The sequence below is a fragment of the Lygodium microphyllum genome, chromosome 2, assembly GCF_053477565.2.
Source record: "Lygodium microphyllum isolate KBCC chromosome 2, Lygodium_microphyllum_v1.1.10, whole genome shotgun sequence".
NCBI lineage: Eukaryota > Viridiplantae > Streptophyta > Polypodiopsida > Schizaeales > Lygodiaceae > Lygodium > Lygodium microphyllum.
In genome coordinates this window covers 166,679,654-166,699,858 of record NC_141136.1, presented here as the reverse complement: position 1 = coordinate 166,699,858, position 20,205 = coordinate 166,679,654, and the positions used below count along the sequence as shown (strand labels likewise).

General features: G+C 43.1%; 1 protein-coding gene and 1 long non-coding RNA gene across 3 annotated transcripts in view; one reads left to right on the top strand and one right to left on the bottom strand.

Moving 5' to 3' along the window:
- Window positions 1–20,205, bottom strand: part of LOC148040582 (uncharacterized) — a 71,841-nt gene that overhangs the window by 31,784 nt on the left and 19,852 nt on the right. For both annotated transcript variants that reach the window (XR_015695024.1, XR_015695023.1), the window contains exon 2: window positions 14,820–14,910. This is a non-coding gene — a long non-coding RNA (uncharacterized LOC148040582). The remainder of the gene's footprint in view (window positions 1–14,819; window positions 14,911–20,205) is intronic.
- Window positions 1–20,205, top strand: part of LOC148040583 (uncharacterized) — a 72,720-nt gene that overhangs the window by 33,021 nt on the left and 19,494 nt on the right. Inside the window, exon 16 of the mRNA XM_087701063.1 lies at window positions 14,840–15,403. Coding sequence (XP_087557189.1) covers window positions 14,840–15,219 — 380 coding nt within the window. The 3' untranslated portion in view covers window positions 15,220–15,403. The remainder of the gene's footprint in view (window positions 1–14,839; window positions 15,404–20,205) is intronic.

The window sequence follows — 20,205 nt, the reverse complement described above, 5'->3', positions numbered from 1 at the left end:
GTGTGAAATGCATTTTCCTTGGCTATGGAGATACGGATGAGATGGGATATTGTCTTTGGGATCCACATGCACGGAAAGTGATCTGCAGCCATAATGTTGTGTTCATGAGGACAAACTACATATGCAGCCTAAGAAAGTTGTTGAGCTATGCAGGGTTAGTCCTTCCATGTGATGGTATCAACCCTATCAAAGATTATTAAAGAAGAGTAAAACCCACCATATTGAGAGAATAGTTGTGCAAGACAATTGATAGCCAAATCTTGTGGAGGAGATCACCTTCCTTGCTTGGAGAATGTCTTGCTATAGATTGTTGATGTGATTTTTCATTGACGCAAACTTGTTTAGGTCCAAATTTTGCATCTACACCTCCAAGGACACGCTTCATGGGGTGTCATTTGATTGTAGAGTTGCTCCAACTATAGTCAAATCTATCTCGCAAACTTATCATATGCTTGACATGGGCACTGACTACCGGTATGCATGAGAGAGAGATGAAGGAACAAATGTGTGCATTTAGTTTGTCCTAGTGTGCCTGGGCCTTCTCAAAATCAGATTCCTTAGATTTAGAGAGAGAATTAGGATCTTTGATGGTTGGATAGTTGATCTTATTGATCACCATCTCCATAAGCTCATATGACTCCAAAATGGCATCTATCATTACCTTCCAAATGGTAAAGTTCTCGTCGTCTAGCTTTTGATCTTGAGGAAGCACAAGTAGAATGGAGACCTTACGGTCTATTAGGGCTTGGAAATCCATGTCTGAATCAATAGACATTCTTATTCCAACTTGAAACTTCATGGGTAGTCCCCCCTTTGGCTCCCAAAACGCAACTGGCTAGGACTTTCTCCACTCAATCATTGGGTCTTCTTCACCGCTAGAGGCGATAAGAACGCAAAATCTACCCTAGATTGCTGAAAACACAAGCCTTCTCATCAGCACTTTTTTGCTAAATCCTTTGTAAAAGCAGCTCCACACATCTCCTCTTGGCATAGTGCAAATTCAAGCAGCCCTCTTGATCAACAAATACAACACTCCCTTTGAGAACATAGATACACAAGCTGAGATAGAAGATGGAGGGGGGGAGAGCGAGCGAGCGAATGAGAGAGAGAGAGAGAGAGAGAGAGGTCTTTTCTTCTCTTGGCAGGACACTCTTCGATTTACTATTTGGTGCCCTCCTCACTTTAGAAAGGAAGTGAATTCCTTAGAAGCAAAGGTTTTGGGTTGCTTGGTTGGCCCGACAAGCATGTGCAAAGGTATAAATTTAATAGGATGGCAAGATTGGGCTTGAAGATTGTTCAGGATGCACTTATTCTAGGTCATATTCTTTTCGTCATATCTGCTAGTGCTTCCAAGTACCTCGAGGTTATAGGCTGATCTAGTCGACCTTGGAAGACAAGCTTCAAAGGCACTCTCCCTTGCTTGCTTTTCAGCCCTTATTGTCATGGTTGGATTGGACCTTTGTGAAATTGAAGGATTTTTTGAAAGTGTTAGCTAATTAGATTTACCACAAAATGGTAGATGATAAGAGATGAATCACTAAGAAAGCTAATAAATTTTGGTTTGTCCGTGACAATACAACTAATTGGGGAGATCACCTACTTTATCTATGGAAGTCTCAACTTCCCTATCAAGGGGAGGTTTTTATATGGCACTTTCTTATTGGGGGTCTACCCATTGGCAATGTGCTACAGACTCGCAATATATCCTGTGGCAGATGTGTTTTCTCTACTTCTTATGATGAGACCATCATTCATCTTTTCATTTCTTGTCTGATTGCCAAATAGATTTGGGACTTCATTTCCAAAGCACGGACCTCACTAATAGGTTAGAGAATGCCCATTCATTCTTGGGACTTGGGCAAGATACCGTCCATGACTAGGTTACAATCTCATCATCCTTGCCTCTTTTAGCTCATGTGATGGACTGGTCTTTGGCACATTTGGTGGACTTGCAATGCTTTTATCTTTGATTCACCCTCGGGTGACATTGATCATGTGGGACATCTAGGAGGCTTGCTATCATTGCCTCTTTTAGTTCATGTGATGGGCTGGTCTTTGGCACATTTGGTGGACTCGCAATGCTCTTCTCTTTAATTTAGCCTCGAGTGATTGTGCTCATGTGGGTGATTTGGGAGGCTTGCTATTATGACAGATTTCTTCCATGGTTTCAGCTAGCTTCATACTCGGAGAGATGGTTGCTCCATGCATGGATATTGTATGCTCCACCCCTATTGCAAGACTTGCTATTAGGACAGATTTCTTCCATGGTTTTGGTTGGCTTTATACTTGGAGAGGTGGCTACTCTATACACGGAAATTGTTTGCTCCACCCCTATTGTGCCCACTTCATGATCCTCTTCTTTTGTTCCTATAGAATGGTGTTTTCATGACCTTTTGGCTTCACGAGTGTTTGCTGCAGGTTGGGCTTGGTGGGCCTTAAGGCTTGATGTAAATATTTCTATATATTAATTTAAACTTCTTTACACGAGAGAGAGAGAGAGAGAGAGAGAGAGAGAGAGAGAGAGAGAGAGAGAGAGAGATCTATTAACGTCTCTAGAAGGCCAGAATGGCCTATGAGACCATAACTAATACAACTGGTATCATCATCTCTCATCAAAGAAGAAAACAGAATTATGTCTAGGTCTACATGATAAATTAAAATGAAAAATGAAATATATGGAAAACTGAAAACTGAAAAGAGTATAGAATATCTCCCTCTCAATGTATGGAATCCACCAAGACTTTGCAAGCTACCTCCGACTGACTCAAAGTGGTAATCTTTGTTTGTAATGAGCAGTCGTGACACGAATGTGTCACATATGAGCATGCCTACGTTGCCAAGTAGGTACCCTAGGGTGTCGTGTTCTACATAACATTGTAGCTCTATCTACTGTGATGCCACATGATGATGTCCCTTGATGGCACCTGTCAGTAGGAGATGTAGTGTCTAAGGTGGCAGTGGCTAGGGGGTCAGCTATACTAAAAAAGTCTATAACTGCTCTCTGGAGGGGTGGATGTGGTTGGGTTTGCCTTCAATCCCATAACAATGCTGCTCTGCACTGTTGGAACTCTAATAAGAAAAGGCCCAAACATCTCTGGTCCTCATAGTCCATCACCTGTCTCAATGGTCCAAAGCCCTCCTTAAAGAGGCAATGGTAGCGGCCTCAAATATCATAGTATATAGTGCATCTACAAATGTAGTGTTCCTCCGCCTCTGGCTTCCATACACAAAGCTGGCACATCCTTTCATTTGTTGCAAGATGGCTCCATCAACGTGTCCCAAAATCAGCTGATGTGATGAGGTACAGATCTATCCAATAGCAACTCAAAGCCCGTGAGAAAGTTGAGCATGCATATATCTTGGCCTCACTATGAAACCGTCATGGGAAAGCTGCAAGAAGTGACATTGGTATTGTACCATCTTTGTGCTTAATGGGAAAGGGGGCTTGGACCAAGTCCTCTCTGTCTCCACTTTACTGATGTTGGTTCTGATCACTCTATTCAACTCCGAACAGCTGAGACTCAAAGTGGGACAATCAAGGTTGTAATCGAACGGTGGCCATCTGTCTATATTCATGCCATGCAAGTTCAGCCACGTGCTCATATGTGCATGCCAACACTATCTATCTCCCTTTGTTGCAAGTTGTCTTGAAGACTCTAGAGCTAGCCTAAGGTATCAGTCTTCAGGGAGATGCCATATCCTTTGGAGGAAGGTGATTGCATGGAATAGTGCCGTCACTACCATGGGTGCTACACCCAATTCTACTCGGATGATCTCTTGTGGTACTGAGGGTTTCACTCATATCATACATGCTATCATCATGACTAGCGGTCTCTCCATATGTTCCCAACCATCATAATGTTGTGCTTCAAATCCATAACAATCCATGAGAGGCACCCGTCTAGTATGATAAAGGCTTCAACCCCAAATGGTTGCTCCATAAAGTAGTGTAGGCATACCTAAAGTGTCAAAGAGCCACAATTTGGTACAGGGCTCGTGGAACGGTATGTGTGCACATTGTTGCTCTATAGTGCCCAAAGCTATATATGCCCATGCAGGCCTAGCCTTTGAAGTCTCCTTCCATGAAAACTGTGGCCCTTTAAAAGTGACCCCAAGGTATACATATTGTCTAACCATTTCCACAGATTGACCATCATACATAAAGTGATGCTTTGAGTGTGTCACCCAAGCTACCGAGGTATTAAAGACCATAATTTTAGTCTTTCCAAGATTAACCTTGAGGCCTTTCTCTTCACAAAACATATGCAATGCATCCAGATGTTGTTGTAGCCCCTTAGGTGAATTGGAGATAAGCACAATATCGTCTGCATATAACAAAATTTGATATCAATACCCTAGCCAAGCTAGCTCCCATACCACCCCATCTTTGTATGTAATCTAAAATCTCACCAATGTACAATCCAAATAGCAAAGGAGAGAGCGGACACCCTTGCTTTACACCAACCGTGCTAGACACTAATGAGTCTATTGTGTCTCTAGGCACTCGTACTCTACCTGTCATTGTCTCATACAATGTATAAATATACCACTGCATATCCTCTAGGACCCCAATGGTTCGCAACCTCTGCACGAGTCTAACACATGGTACCGTATCAAAAGCTTTGCAGAAATCCACAAAACAATAATAGATATTTTGCCTTCGTGATTGTCCCTCCTCAATCAAGGCCCTCAGTGTGAATATATGGTCTAATGTATTGTATCCTTGGTGGAAGCCAACTTGTCCTACAAACCATATCCCCCTTGTTTTAGCCCAACAACTCAACTCATGCTCCACAATAGAGGCATATATCTTTGCTAGCATATGGCCAATCATAATAGTGCGGTAGTTCTTAGCGACCAATGGATCTCTGCTCTTAAAAATCGGCACTATTGTGCAGTCACACCAACTTGCTAGAAACCCCTCACATACAGCTCTATTGAAGATATTTGACAAGATAGGGGACAATGCATAACATGCATGTGCAAAATGTTCTACCACAATGCCATCTTGATCATGTGCTTTTCCATTATTTAACCTCGGAATGGCATGCCTCACCATTTTTTCCGTAAAGAATCCACATTGTGTTGGCCTAGAGTTTGATGGACAGGGAATCTGTTATTATGATGGAACATCATACACTGCCCTAGCATGTTCATGCCATACCATAGGTGATGTCAACTAAATTGGAAGTTGTCTGCCATGAAATTTCCTCCATGCCTTCTTGTTGTCTGTGCTCAAAAAGAGTTGATACATCTCAGACTCTAGTTTGGCTAGAAAATCCCTCTTCTTTTTTTGCACAAGATGACAGAAGACATTCCATGTATGCTTGTGTGTGCATGTCCCTTGTGTAACATCCCTCTGTATAGGCGGGTCCTAGTCTTTGTCTGCACTCATCATCATACCAAGCATTTTGAGGGACAGTGCATCTGCATGGTGATATAGAGCCCATCTTACATGGGAATGCCTCTACAACTGCTATATGTAAAACCTTCGCTAGAGATTTAGTGACATCTTCTAGTGGTTCATGTTGGTCAACTTGGCTTAAGCCATCTCGTACTGCATCACTATAGATATGCGAAGTTTACTCTACAAACTCATAGTGTGAAAATGTGTGTACCTGTGTGCATGTTTCCTATATTTGACCACATGCTAGGGTGAATTTTAGGATTGCATGGTTGGCTACTAGACTGATCAGTTTGTCAGATATCTCAAAATGCTTAATTTTTGGAATTAACGTTGGCAAGCCCATTACATAGTCCGCAATGTTAGCTCCCTTTTTGTTGTTCCAACAAGTGAAAGCATCTACTCCTAGTCATCTCAATAAGCCATTGAATATAGCTAATCCGTGAGCACTTCCTAATGCTAGCAAATGAGATCCATATGTTGTCATCTCCTTATCTTGAGATGTCCTGTCGTCCAATGCCAACTCCTTAAACATCTCATGTTCAATATTATAAAATACTGACTACTCACTTCCTGTTCGAGCATTAAAGTCTCCCATTAGTAGTATGTTCCCAATGCTTGCATACCACATAATATCCTCATGTAGTACTTCAAATGGTGACCCCTCCCCACAGACAAATGTTGAATAGGCAGGTGGAAAGTAACATACTGCAACATATAGATTCCTCGGCGCCCAATCCTTAGCCTTACCCACATATATCTAACTTGCACATCTTGTAACACCACATGAATCATGCCTTGGAGGCTCTCACGATAAAGAATAGCCACCCCATCTGACCCTTTGGATCCCCTCAGCTGATAAGGCTAAGGCCTGTAAACACTCCCATTTGTATCCCACAACATCTGGTAATCTAAAACTATCTTTTGAGTAAAACTCTATCTTAAAGTTAATTGATTTGATATGTCTATCATCATTAATATAAATAAAACGAATCAATCTTCTAGCATTGGTAATTACTCTCCAACCACATGAATAATGCAAGAATGTCTATCTTCTTAACGAGGACTTTACAACTAACAACACATAGTAAACTTATCTAGCATATTTATGGTGGCTTGTGAAATTAACTATTTTAGTATCTTTTGATCAAGAGCACCCCACAACTTGTTTATACTTCATTTTTGCAAGTAGATCAGAAGGCATAGGAGGCATTTTCTAGCCTGAGCAATAATCCCATGTATCCACCTACGAAGGTGTCGTCAATGTCTATGTCAAGGGGCCTAGGACGTTCAGATCAGCTAAGTTGAATGGCCCGATCAATTAGTATTCCTTGTTTGTGTGGACTGTGATGGTGAGAGAGTTCCTCATGTGGACTGGGGCTGTAACTATATTGAAAACTCTTGAGTCTTCTTTGCAAAGAAGTCTATTAAGATATCTCTATAAAGGGCCTCAGTGTCCTGGAGTAGTTGAACTCTTGAGGCGCATGTCACGAAGCCGTCGTATCTCAAGGAGAAAGAGGCCAAGGCATCGCTCATCAAAAAAATTCATGACTATGGATGGTGGGCCAAATCCGTCTCTAAAGAGTGGGTGGAAACGGCAATGGATCTCATAATATGTTGGGCAATGACAAATATAACACTCCTCTATCTCTAGCTCTAATTGACATATTTGGTTCCGAGGTCTCACCCTGGTGGAGACTCACTCTGTGGATCGTGAGTGTGGGAAGGCTACACCTACAGCAATGTGTAGGGCCTCACTAAACTGCTAAGTCAGCTCTTGTAATGGAACATCCAGGTATGCATCATGTAACAATTTAAGGATCTCCGCCTCATAGATATCCTCTCTCTCTCTCTGGAAAAATGGTATCTCGGGTGTCAGTGAGCTGCGTGATGGAACTACGTGTCAATGAATTGAAGGTTGATGGTGAATGATAGGTAGATATGATCCACTGCAACTCTGAGAAGGCACGGTGATACTAAGAGGTCTTAGATGTGAGATATTAGCATCAGTGGAGCAAGTATATAGTCTACTGTGTTGGCACCGTGTCGATGAGGATAACATGTGAAAGCACCAAATAGGGGGTATCTAGCCAGGCCATTGAGAATGGCCAACCTATGTGTTGTGCCCATCTCCGCAATGGTATCTCCCATATTCGATGACTTCCCCCATATCCTAAGATGTCCTCTCCAATTGAAGCTTTGACACATCCTGCTCTTGTAACATCTTCTCAAATGCATCAAAGAAAGACACCTAATGGGAAGCTATCTTAGCATTAAGGTCTCCTAGCAAGATAACATCTCCCTCCTTCAAGAACTCCCAAATATCCTCATCCAAAGCCATATATGGTGATTGCCCCTTGGGTGGGGTATATCAAGATGTCATGAGACAAAGTGCGTTCCTCACCACATACACTCTCAACCACATGTATATGGCCTCCTCATCTCTGCAAACTATGTGGATCATCTGTTGTAGCTCCTCCCTAAATAACACTACTACTCCTCCTGACCCACAATTACTGCGATTTGTGCATGTCTCCTTGCAAGCTGACTCCCACCTATAGCCTGTCACCCGTTAAAGTGCAGTATGTGGTCCTTGACGTGTCTCTAAGTAGAACACTATATCGCTCCCTCTGGATGTCTCCTCAAATGCTCCCACATCCAGTTGGAGGGCTTTGTTACAATTCCAAACTACCACTGCAAGGATGGTCCCATAGGTCTTCATTGGTGGGGTCTCTCCATGACTACCACTCTCCCTCCTCTGTAGAAGGCGAGTTCGCCCTCCTTCTTGGCTGCTTTAATTTTTGGTATGCACTTCCTCATGTGGGCTAGTTGAGTTGGTGTGAGGTCATCACCCAAGAACACACCGGTCCCCTTCAATGTAAGCCGTTGAGCTAGGAAGTCTCTCCTAGCCTCCATGGTGGGGAAGTGGAGAATGAGTGCGTGCTCTTTTGAGCTCTCCCCTTCTGTGCTTTTTTTGCCCACTCTCCAAGTGGAGACATGCCTGTCTTTCTTAATATTCATTAACGTCTATAGCTCCTTGGTGTCCTCATCCACTTTTTCATGCATCTTCAACCCCGTCACCCGAACATGGAGTGCTCTCATTTTCCTTTTTTGTTCCTCCAATGTGTCATTGATTATGGTTGTTGTATGTGTGTGTGCTAAGTATTTCCCCTTCTTTGCAATTTGAATCCATTGCTCTGTCTCCTCTACTTGTTGTTGGGTCTTCTTGAGCATCTCTACCCAAGCAACAGCCTCTTTCGTCATCTCCTCCTTTTTTCAGAGTTGTACTTCCTCTTTGATGCGGGTGAGCTCCTTGGTCATGCTAGGTTGAATTTCTGCTTTCTCTAGCTTGGGGTTGAGCTGAATTTCAGTCAATTGCTGCCTAAGTGATTGAATCTCCCTGTCTTGGGCTCTATCTTCACTTCTAGCTTTTTAATCTTATCGTTCAACTACATGTTCACTATGCTCAGTCCGTTGTCATACTCCTTGACTTTGTTGATGGCATTGGTAATCATTTGCTCTATCTAGACCTCCATTTCGAGGGCAAACTCCATCTTGTTGTGTTGGGCCTGTGGGTGGGTGGGGGGGGGGGGGGGGGGGGGGGGCACGGGGCTTGATTCAGAGTTTAGAGTAGAGGACAACCATTTCAATGTATGTGAAGAACAACCATTTTCATGACAAGCTTACTATCTGTAACAAGAGGGATTGTGGGACTAGGAGATGGCAACAGGGAACTAGGGGTTGCAAAGGTGGTGGGTGGGGAGCTGATGGATGGCGGGAGAGGTTGGCATTGCAGACCATGAGGCGGCGCAAATAAAGCAAGCGACGAGGGGCTAGGGGATGGCGAGGGAGCTAACAGCAAGGCCGACAGGTAGGAGCTAACAAGCAGACACGAGAGAGAGAGAGAGAGAGAGAGAGAGAGAGAGAGAGAGAGAGAGAGATTAGCATCTACAAAATGCCAAATCGGCCTATGAGACCAAAATATTACATTTGAAAAAGTCACAGAATTTTCTGAAGTCCCAAGATAGTTGTCGTCTAATGTTATGACTAACTAAATGGAAAATGCACAATAAACAATACATAGCTAATGAGTACAAAATGATACCAAAGCACATGCAATCTGCTCAATAGCTGCAGACTAATCATGGCTTGTTTGCGTCTAGCAACTGCTGTGGAACTTTGCATGGCCTACATAAGGAGCCACCTTGCCTTCCTACACGTGGCTACTTGCCTTCCTATCTACTCACCAAGGTCGCCCTGCTTATGGGGCCGTCACCCCATTATCTTTCATGTCTGTGTAGGCCACCCTACTCAAGGTTGGTTGTTAATTCTCCTGTGTGCACTATTCTTTGTCAACTAGCCCCAACTGCATGCCACAAGGACTTTACAAGTTTGCTTTGCCGATCGTGTGTTGGGGCAAGGAAGGCTGTGAGAGATGGAGGGACAATGACCTAACGGCCTTGCTCTTTTATGAAGAACTTGCATCCACCTACTATGGGCCCATTGCAACCCTGGGTTCAAACATGGAAGTAGAAGAAGATGTAGCTGAAGAAGAAGTCATGGTAATGTGCATCGATGAGGTGGCTTCGCCCCACCTTGATGTCCAATCATTTGTCAAATGCAACAAGCATCTTCACGATGAGTTTAATGCTGTTCTTGAGGCCTTTGACATGGGTGATTCTCTACCTTGCTCGTATGCTTAGGTGGTTGTTGCTTTGTAGGATTTGGAAGAGCCGAGACTAGGAATAGTTGCTTGAGTTTGTGAACTCCCTTCTAGATGAATATGCTGAGCATAGTCATCGAGCTATCCCTGCCTGGCAGAGGACGTTCTAGACACAAAAGTGCCAACGCATTAGGTTCTTCACTCTTTTTCAGCTTTTCATGAGCTAGGTGTCATTCTCTTCTTCACGGGTGGGATTCTCGTGCTTACCAAGATCCGCCATTGGCTAACCTCTATTCTTCATATTGACAGTGTGGAGGAGATATTCGCTAGTTCGCGTGGATTTTTTGAGGTTGTCCTTCACTCAACTTTGGCCCGTGATCTCCTCCAAAAGTAGTCCCTCTTTTTTGCGAAACAGTTGGTGCATATTGTCTCATGGTGTCCATTGCCAGAATTCCAATCTTTATTGAAGCAACAATGTCCTGTATGGGTGGAAATGGAGAATTGCCCAGCTGTTTACTAGGCCCTTCTCCATGACACAATGGTAAAGGCAACTGACAAAAATAGATTGTGCTCACTATGGGATAGTGACAACACGAAGCAGCCCACAACTATTTGCACCTCAATTGCACGGGTATGCGGCCTCTTTGGTTTTGACTCAAGTGGGGTACTTTTGCTAGCCACTTCTCGTATGGTCAACTCGATCATTTCATGGGCGAATGTCTAGAGCACAAGAGTGCCTTGGTGGATCAGCCCATGGATAGGGACCACAAGATGTCCACTCACTCTATTGAGCAACAAACTATTCAACCCAGTTAGTACGAAGGCAAGCAACCCACTACTTTTGTAGACTTGGACACCCAAGGGTGGCCCGATACAACAAAGCAAAGGCTAAGGAGACTTCTGTCCCCATACTACCTGCTGACCCTCCTCCTTCACAAGACTCCCTCCGCACTTGTTTGCATCGCCAAGGTAAATCCTCGGTTGCGCCTAAGACTCAAGTCCCTACTATTGTCAAGGACATGTCGGCCCCAAAGCCCAACAACAACATCAGCAACTGTTCCAATCATCACCACATGCCCATGACCCTCCAACTTAGTTGGCTTTTGATGCTGCCGATAGAGTCATCACTCCATGGAATTACACCCTTTTCCTCACAGGGTGAACACCAAGGGCCCAATCCCTTTGAAGTGCTAGGGGATTTCTTTGAAGATGGCGTATTGGAGACATTGGTAGCTATGGCCCAAGCCCATGCGGCCAAATCTCGTCAAAGCTCTCAATTCTCTATGTCTGTCTAGTCTTGGGGTGCCTTTTCCACTTTCATCTTCTTGCACTTGTTGAATCCGTTGTATTTGCTTTATACATGAGGCCTAGAGCCAACCTACACTTTGTAATCTTGATATAATGTACTTTTTTCGTAATCAATATAATTACCCATTGAGAGAGAGAGAGAGAGAGAGAGCTGAGTGCGATGGCTCCTGCCCTGCATGCCACCTGCCTGGCCTTGTTCATGTGCACTTGCTGCTGACCCTTCATCTTGTACCCTATGCGCCAACTGACTTCGTGCTGTCCTTGCACGCTTGCTGTCATCTTGCCCTATCCTGATAGAGTGGGAGACAGCTTTGCGTTCCTGTCCCACTACCCTACACAGTGCCATTGACCCTGCTGTCCGTCCACCAGAGCCACCTGCAAGAAACCGCCCGGAGGATTACTACCTATGTGTATCTGTTTTGAGCATCGCCTGCACTGCAGGCCTGCTCTGCCTGCCAAACAGAGAATGACTTGCCGACAAGCCCCATTCCTTGATAGTGGGCCTGCCTAGAGATGAAATGGATCAGCCTGTTACAGCCTCAGATCCGGACATGGATGTGGAAGAGGATACAGTGGAAAAAGACCTAGTGCCCTGCACCGACAAGATGGCTTCACCCCCCTGATATTCAGCCATCTGTCAAACGCAGCAAGCATCTTTCTTGTGAATTTCCTTCTACTTCCAAGGCCCCAGATTTAGCTAACTCTCTGCCTCACTCGTATGCTCAGGTGGCCTCTACTTGGTAGGATATGCAAGAACCTAACTGGGAACAGTTGCTTGAGTTTGTGAATTCTCTTTTGTAGGAATTTGTTGAGAATTAACAATCAAGCTATTCTTGCTTGTGCGGAGGAGATTTTGGATACACAAGTGCATACTTAGGAGGTTCTTCACTCCTTTCAGCTTTTCACAAATGAAGTGTTATTCTCTTCTTCACTGGTAACATTCCTCTGCTTGCCAAATCCATCAATGGCTGACATCTATCCTTTAGACTGATTGTGTGGAGGAGACCTTCGTTGGTCTGCATGGATTCTACAAGGTTGTGCTTCTTTCTACTTTGGGTATCGGCATGGGATCTCCTCCTAATGAGCGGCCTCTTTTCTTCGATAAACAATTGGTGCATATTGTCTCATGGCATCCAATGCCAGATTTCCAATGTTGGCACCTCCTCAAATTTGAAATCGTACGGATGGACAGAAGCTTGTGGTACAATAAGGGAAAAGCGAAGGACACTTCCATGTCTACAGCACCTACTAAGCCTTCTTCCTCATAGGACCCCCTCTGCACTTTTTCCTGTTGTTGAGATAAATATTCTGATGTGCCTACTACCTGAGTTCCTACTCCTGCCAAGGATGTACCGCCCTCCAAACAGCAACTGCAGCAGCAGCAACCGAACCAGTCATTGCCGTGTGGCCATGACCCTTGAACTCAGCTGGCCTTCGATGTTGCTGGCAAAGTCATCATTCCATGGGATCGCTAGAACCCAAGTTCTACCTCCCACCCTATAGATGTGCCTTCTTCCTCACGGGCTGAATATCAAAGACCCGATCCCTTTTGCGGTATTAGGAGACTTCTTTGAATACGGTGTCCTAGAGACGTTGGCAGGAAAGGACCAGGTTCATGCAACAAAATCTCGTCAAAACTCTTGATCCTCAGTGATGGGCACATCAAGATCCAACATGCCTCTTGCACTCTTGTCTTTTTGTATGTGCTGAATTTGTTGTATCTGGTTTATGCATGATGACCTAGAGCCACACTGCACCTCGTAATCTGAGAGAGAGAGAGAGCCTCTGGGCAGCCACATGTGATGATTGCTCTCCAGTTTTTGAGCATTTGGGGCTGCTGGCATAATTGGACTATCTGGAATGCGTTCATTTTTTATTCTAGAGTGCACAATCATATCAGCCATTACAATTACCCATTACCCAAAATGGGAGAGAGAGAGAGAGAGAGAGAGAGAAACTCTGACGAAGATGAATGCTGAATACTGAAAAAAGAGAGCAGAATATGTACAATAATGTGTGTGCACATGCGTGTTACCGTCAATAAACCTCACAATCTCTCACACAAGACTGAACAATAACAACTACACAAGGCAGCCTACAAATAAACAATAAATGCAACCAGGTTTGGGTTGGAAAACTGGGCCGACATGCTGCCCACAAGCAATAAATGCTGCGCACACTGATGAAGGTGACCGACTGCACTGTCCAACTACTGTCTGTGCTGATCGGCCCGACCTGCCTGCCCAACCTTTTTGCTGTCCAACCTGCCCAACAGGAGCTGATCCTCTAACACTTAGCTCATCCTGTCTTCCTGTCCTGTGCTGCATGCACAGCTATTCCCACCATTATATTAGTGTTCCTGCATTTAGTCTTCTTTCATGGTATTGAACCATTCCTGCATTCAGTATTCTTTCATGGCATAAGAGCAATAGAGCAAGCAGAGCAATTTGATAGCATACCACACTAGTGTTCCTGCACTTAGTCTTCCTTCATAGTATTGAACCATTCCTGCACTCCTTTCATGGCATAAGAGTGATAGAGCAAACTGGAGCACATTGATAGCATATTTGGGTGAAGTGCAGCAGATCAGACCAGAAGCTTGGGAAGTCGGCAATGTTTGAGCAAACTTGCATGACTCAGAATGCAAATCTGGTGAAACTTTCAACAAATGACAATGAACTGAAGGCAACTAACACATGTAGTCACACATAAATAGATTGGAACTCATTGTCCACACTGTTGAGCTGTGAGCAACTTCACTCTCAAGCTCTCCGCTACACGAGAACTCATATAGACATGAAGCCACACTACCAACAGCAACAATAGTAGTAGTTCTGTTCTAGCTTTTTTACCATAACTTTTTGCTTTTGCAACTGCTTTTGAACAGCTGAACTGTGTTTGTCAAAACTACTTCCTTAAGCACTAAGAAAGACATGTATCTGAGTCCACCACACTTGTCTGGAACACACAATTTGGTTACAGAGAGGCAAGAAAAGGTCAAGGTGTTCTATTTTAAAGTTTAAGCTATATGACATAGTCTTAAGTGCTGGCTTTGTTTGATCACACCTAGGCCACCATGTTGATGTATTTGACCTTGAGGAACTATGCTTTCTTCTAGTTGTCACGAATTTCTCTTGGTAAAATTTTGATCAAATGCATCATAGGCCTCAGAATGTTTCTTTTTTTTACCTCCCATTCTTTCAGCCATGATATTGTAGCACATGTTCAAAAGTTTTGGAATCATCTTGTTAATGTCACCCTACTTTTGTTAATCTTGAGTTTCTTCAGGATAAGTTGTTTAAACTGATATTGTAGCACATGTTCAAAAGTTTTTGAATCATCTTGTTAATGTCACCCTACTTTTGTTAATCTTGAGTTTCTTCAGGATGAGTTGTTTGAACTGATTTATCTGTACTTGAAGGAAGTATCATGGTTGTAACTTACATGATTTGTTTGCCAAAAAGGAACCCCACAAGATGGAGTAGTGGTATCCTCTGTCCAGCAACAGATGGCGACCTGGATAACTGCACATGATCTGCCCGAAGAAGTTTTAGATTGTAAACCCATTGGGTTGCTATCGCTATCTAATGTTTTTCAAGACCTAGTGCACAACACAGATGAACAATCATTTGATTCATGCTGCATGTCTAATGCCTCAGAAACATCTCTACTGACATGTTCAGATGAAGTAAAGTCATATGATGTGAAACAATCACTTAGAAGTATTGACGGTGCTCTCTGCTCGAGTAGTAAAGAAAGACAATCCTCTACGGAAAGGTGTAGGATATCATCAGCTGGAGATGCTTTGGGATCTAAAGAAGGAACTTCGAGGCAATTCCATTAGATGTTTCACATTAACAAAACTAACTGTGCTGTATTTACAATGTCCTTTACAAGTGCTTATATTCATACTAATGAATATTTATTGTTGCAACTCCCATCTGTATGTTCTTGTTGCATGTCATGCTGCTGATTGGAAGCGGGTAGCAGATTTGTGGCTGGTTATCTGCTAATGCAGCAGGAAGAGGGTATGAAATTTTTTTCACTTGAGATGTTAGAGATTTTGTTTTGCAGGGAGCCAAATACGTGTGTCATTTATAATTCATCTTGAAGGATGACTTCCTTCTTCTTTTCCGTGCTTAATTGCTTGCTTCTGTTGTATCTCCGTGTTTCTCATAGCCAGATGCATTAACATTTAATTCTAGTGCATTAATTCCTAATTTTGGTCTCCATTTACAGCCACGGAAAGGCTTTATTTGTGTTAATTGGCATCTATTACACACAGCAGGACAAATACCCAATTTTCCTAGAAATAGGGTCGGTCCTTGCAACCATTCCCTACTCTCATTCATTCTTCATGAGAAGATTCACTCCTAAGCACTCTGCACTGCTATCCACACCCCAATACAGAGGACATCATTAGGGCTGTGTTTTTGCTTCAGATCTGTCCGCCCAGCTGTTACCTCGTCTGCTGTAGACTGGTGACCGTCATCCACATGCTGGTGACTCCTTTTCAACCCATGGCAACCTGCAGACTTTCAGTCCTGATTTTTGTTTTGCAGTAGTAAGAGTTACTGCAGGAGCTCTGGTCAGCTTCCTTGCTGCGTTTCAGGGCCTGATCACACCAACCAGCAGTATTCCTCAGCCTGCTACTGATTGGAGCTCAGAATCAGCTGTCACACCTATGTCTTTCCCTGCTGGACTCTCCCTGACTACTGAAAAGCAACTTACCTTCTTCACTGACAGCTCCTGAGGATTGTGTTTTACTGCCTCTACTTGCTATCCTTCATCACTAGTGTCTTCTCCAATATCCTCTTCCTAGAAGATTGTGTTTCTATTAGGGCTTGGATTACCACTGCATAACCTTAGTATATTTACTTGTATGTAGTTTAGGTGCAAAGCAGTCCTTATATTCGCTCTGATAGTTGGTTGTTCTTAATCAACTAATCATGATGTACTAGTTTCTGTGATGGAGTAATGCAAGAATGATCAGGACTACGCTTTCTCTCTGCTATTTGTGATGTTTCTTGAATTTCTATAGTCGTTTTCTGAAATGTATTTGCTGGTTGCTATCTCATTCTAATAATCTATGGGTTAAGTTATGGACCTTTGTGAGTATTCTGGCATTATGTATGGGCAAGGGATGAGGATTCTTTGAATTCATAGGAAGACTCTAACTCTAATAGTGAAAGTAAAGATGAAAGAAGTGGTTCTGAATTAGATTCTGAAGCTGAGTCAAGTGAGTTAGAGAACTAGAGTAGTAAGAGGAGACACAGAAAGAAGAGAAAAGCAAGTTCAAGCAAAGATTCCAAAAAGAGTAGAAAAAGGGGGGAGGGCAGAGAGAGTGAGAGGTTTGAAGATAGCAAGCTTGACAAAAAATCAAGCAAAAGCTCAAAGGTTTGGTATTGTCTAGAACACAGAGAAAGGAAAAGTTTTGTGAGATACGCCAAAGGAATGGTCATGAAACTAGGGGACCAATTAGCCTCAATGTTCTAGGACACAGAGAAAGGAAAAGTTTTGTGAGATAAGCAAGAGGAATGGTCGTGAAACAGGGGGATATTGGTATAGCCCCAATGTTCGGGGAGCCCAGTAAGTACCCATTATACAGCCAAGGGTGAGGTTGCAATAGCCAGCTACAGTAAATTAGATTATTCCCAACACTGCATCTCGAAGAGATTTTAGGGAACCAAGAAGGATTTTGGCAAGACAGCCATGGAATACTTTTCAAGGATAGTAGCAGAAAGCACAAACAAGGGCATGCCATTATTGTGGAGGTCAAGCACACTTCGTGGGACCCAATTGTGACTTATGGGCAAGGCATAGGACTTAAAGAGAAATGCCAATAGTAAGGAACTACAATGATGAAAGACTTGTAAGAGCACCTCATCAACAGCAATCACCTACCCTAGTAGGAGCAATCTTGATTGAATTACTTGACCAAATGAGCAAAGGTAGCATCATAATGATGCAACTACTATTTCAAGAGGGGATTGTCACCATTTGGAGAAGTATGAAGAGGAGGAAAAATTGTCAAGCAACCTAAATGTCAATAGTATACATGTGCAATGTAATTGTTCTTATTGTATTAAGATGGAGGAATGCCCTAAAGAATCCCTCGTACTGGCAGTGACAAGAAGTTCAAGATCAAAAGAAAATTAATTGACAAGAAGTAACAACATGAAGTTTTTGGTGATTAGGTGTGGCAGGAAAGCTTGAATCTAGATTAAGAAAATGATCAACCTGAATAAATAAGTTTAGGAAATATTTAGGAAAGAGATTCTAAGATGTTGCTGCAGGCTTTGGCAAGGTGTTCTTTGCAATTAACACTAGAGCAAATATTGGACTCAATTCCAAGATTCAAGGAGAAACTTCTCCCAAGGATTCATCAGAAGTAGCAAGATATTCTTGAGAGTAAATGCACAGTTTCAGCAAGTTCATTATTGTCAAGCTAGTGGTTGCTACTCAAGAAGGAAGCGGTGGATTATAAAGTCTCCACAGGAATATGCAAAAAGTATAATGATATCTTTTTGGATGGAGAATCATAGGTAAACGTCCTGGAAAAACATACTTGGCTAGTAAGCAGAGTGAATTACTACCTACCCTTTTCAGGTCAAGATTCTTGATCAAAGACAATTGCAACCACTAGGAATATTGAAAATTCAGCAAATCAGGGTTGCAAGTTTTAAGTTCAAGGTTAGCTTTTTGGTTTTGAGAATGACAAGAGCTCATGGAATCTTATCATATGCTTTTGGGCAGACCAAGGTTTAAGCTAGCTAAGTTAAGATAGGATTGGTGTGCTAATTATATTTGTATTTGTCAAGGCTTGAAAGAGATCAAATTATTAATAATAAATAAGGTCACCTTGAAGAATAAGCCTAGACCCCTAGTGGCACAAACTATCAACTTCGTTGATGAAGTAGAGGATGGTGAGGAGTTATTCCTTCGGGAAAAACCTTCTATTGTGTTGGTATTTGAGATAGATGTGGACAACATTATTCATGGCTATCAAGGGCAGCCTATCAATGCAAGAAATAGAATTCTTGATCAGCAAACAGTTTCATTTATCAATTCAAGACTAATCAAGACTGCACCTTGCAGAGTATTCACAAGTGCAGAAAATTTTATGAACTCAAGTGGATGATATTATTTCAGATTCTGTAGTTAATGAGGAAGCTCCTAAGCAATAAAATAGAGTCCAGTTTCAGAATAATGAAGTATCTTGGTTTGTAGAGAGTCTAAAATTGTCTAAATGTTCAAGAAGAAGGGTGGCAAGCTATCATTTAGGTTGAACAAAGATATGAGCATACCATGAGAAGTTCTGCAAGAGTGTTTGAAGATAAGGCCTAAGAAGTTAACTTGAATAGATCAAAAGATCCTAAACCTATTAAGGTTAGTATCTATGTGGAAGAAGAGTTCGAGTATAATTTGATAGAGCTTTGTATATGTTGACAAACATGGATCTTGAACATAGTTTAGCTATGGAGGCTTGAACTCGTAAGCAAGAGACATAAAGAAGACTGATGACTAGACACAAACTTTCACTCAAGTGAATTAGGTTCCAAGATAGATTAGCTTGGACTCATAAACACAATCTTGAGTGAATAGAGTTACAGACTCTAAGTACAAAATACAATAGCATTGCATTAAAAAAAGAACCAAGTATATGCTTTTATAGCTTTCGAGTTTCTCCACTATCCTCACTATGCATATGGGATTCAGCACATCTCTTCTTGGAGCATACATCGTTTGTTATTTCTCAACACCCCCCCTCAAATGATGAGTCCCTACACTTGTTGGCTTTTGCGCCCTCCCCACCCCCCCCGCCCCCCCCCCAACATGATAACATGGCCTGGGAGACTAGCTCATAGGCAACCTAGTCAAGTTAAAGCTTGAGACTTTACATCTTTAGCAAGGGTTTTTACAAAGCAAATCCACTATGGGAACAAATTCCTTAGAACGATCTGTCAAAGTTATTAATGGTAGCAAAAGCATCTTCTTCATTCATGAATTGACTTTGGTGGTGGTCATTTTGCATCTGTTGTCCTCTTTTCTTGTGAAAACATTCACTAGCAATATGGCCAATCTTACCACAATAATGACATGTCATCCGACTTTTATTGTCAGTGTTGAATCCTCGACCTCTTCCTTTGGGTCCACAGCTCCTTTGGTGTATAAGAGATTTTCCCTAGATGATGGAATACCATCTTTTGCATTCTTGTTTTTCTGTTTGTTCTCTTCATCAAGAAGAGAGTGCTCAATATCTTTAAGTGAGAGACTGGGAACATTACTTAGTGTTGAAACAAGGTTCTCATATGGTTCCTGACTAACACTGGCAAGTAGCACTGCTATTGCCTCATCCTCATCAATGTTCTTTTTAAGAGTTGCTAGCTGAATCATTAAGGAATAGAAACTCCCGCCATCGCGTCGCGTCGCTGCCCCCCATCTCCGACTAAATGGCCGCCTGCGCAAGTCCTCCCCTCCTCTCACCTGCGCATATCCCCCCCCTTGCGCCCTGTGCCAGTCCTCCCCCCCCCCCCCGCCCTGCGCCCTCTCGTCAGACCTCCCCCCTCCCGCTCAACAATTCCCCCCCCTCCCCCCGCTCGACAGTCCCCCTCCCCAGCCCTGTGCCCGCCGCCTGCCTTGAGCCCCCCCGCCCACCCCCAATCATACCCTGCACCCGCCAACGCTCCGCCTTTCCCCCCATGACTGCCCGCGCCTCCCTTGCCTTTTCCCTTACCAACCCCCCACCCGTTCCTCCCCCCCTCGCACGCTCCCCCGCCTTGAGGCCCAGCCAGACGGTCATATCACTATTTGGAAAACAACAATTTTT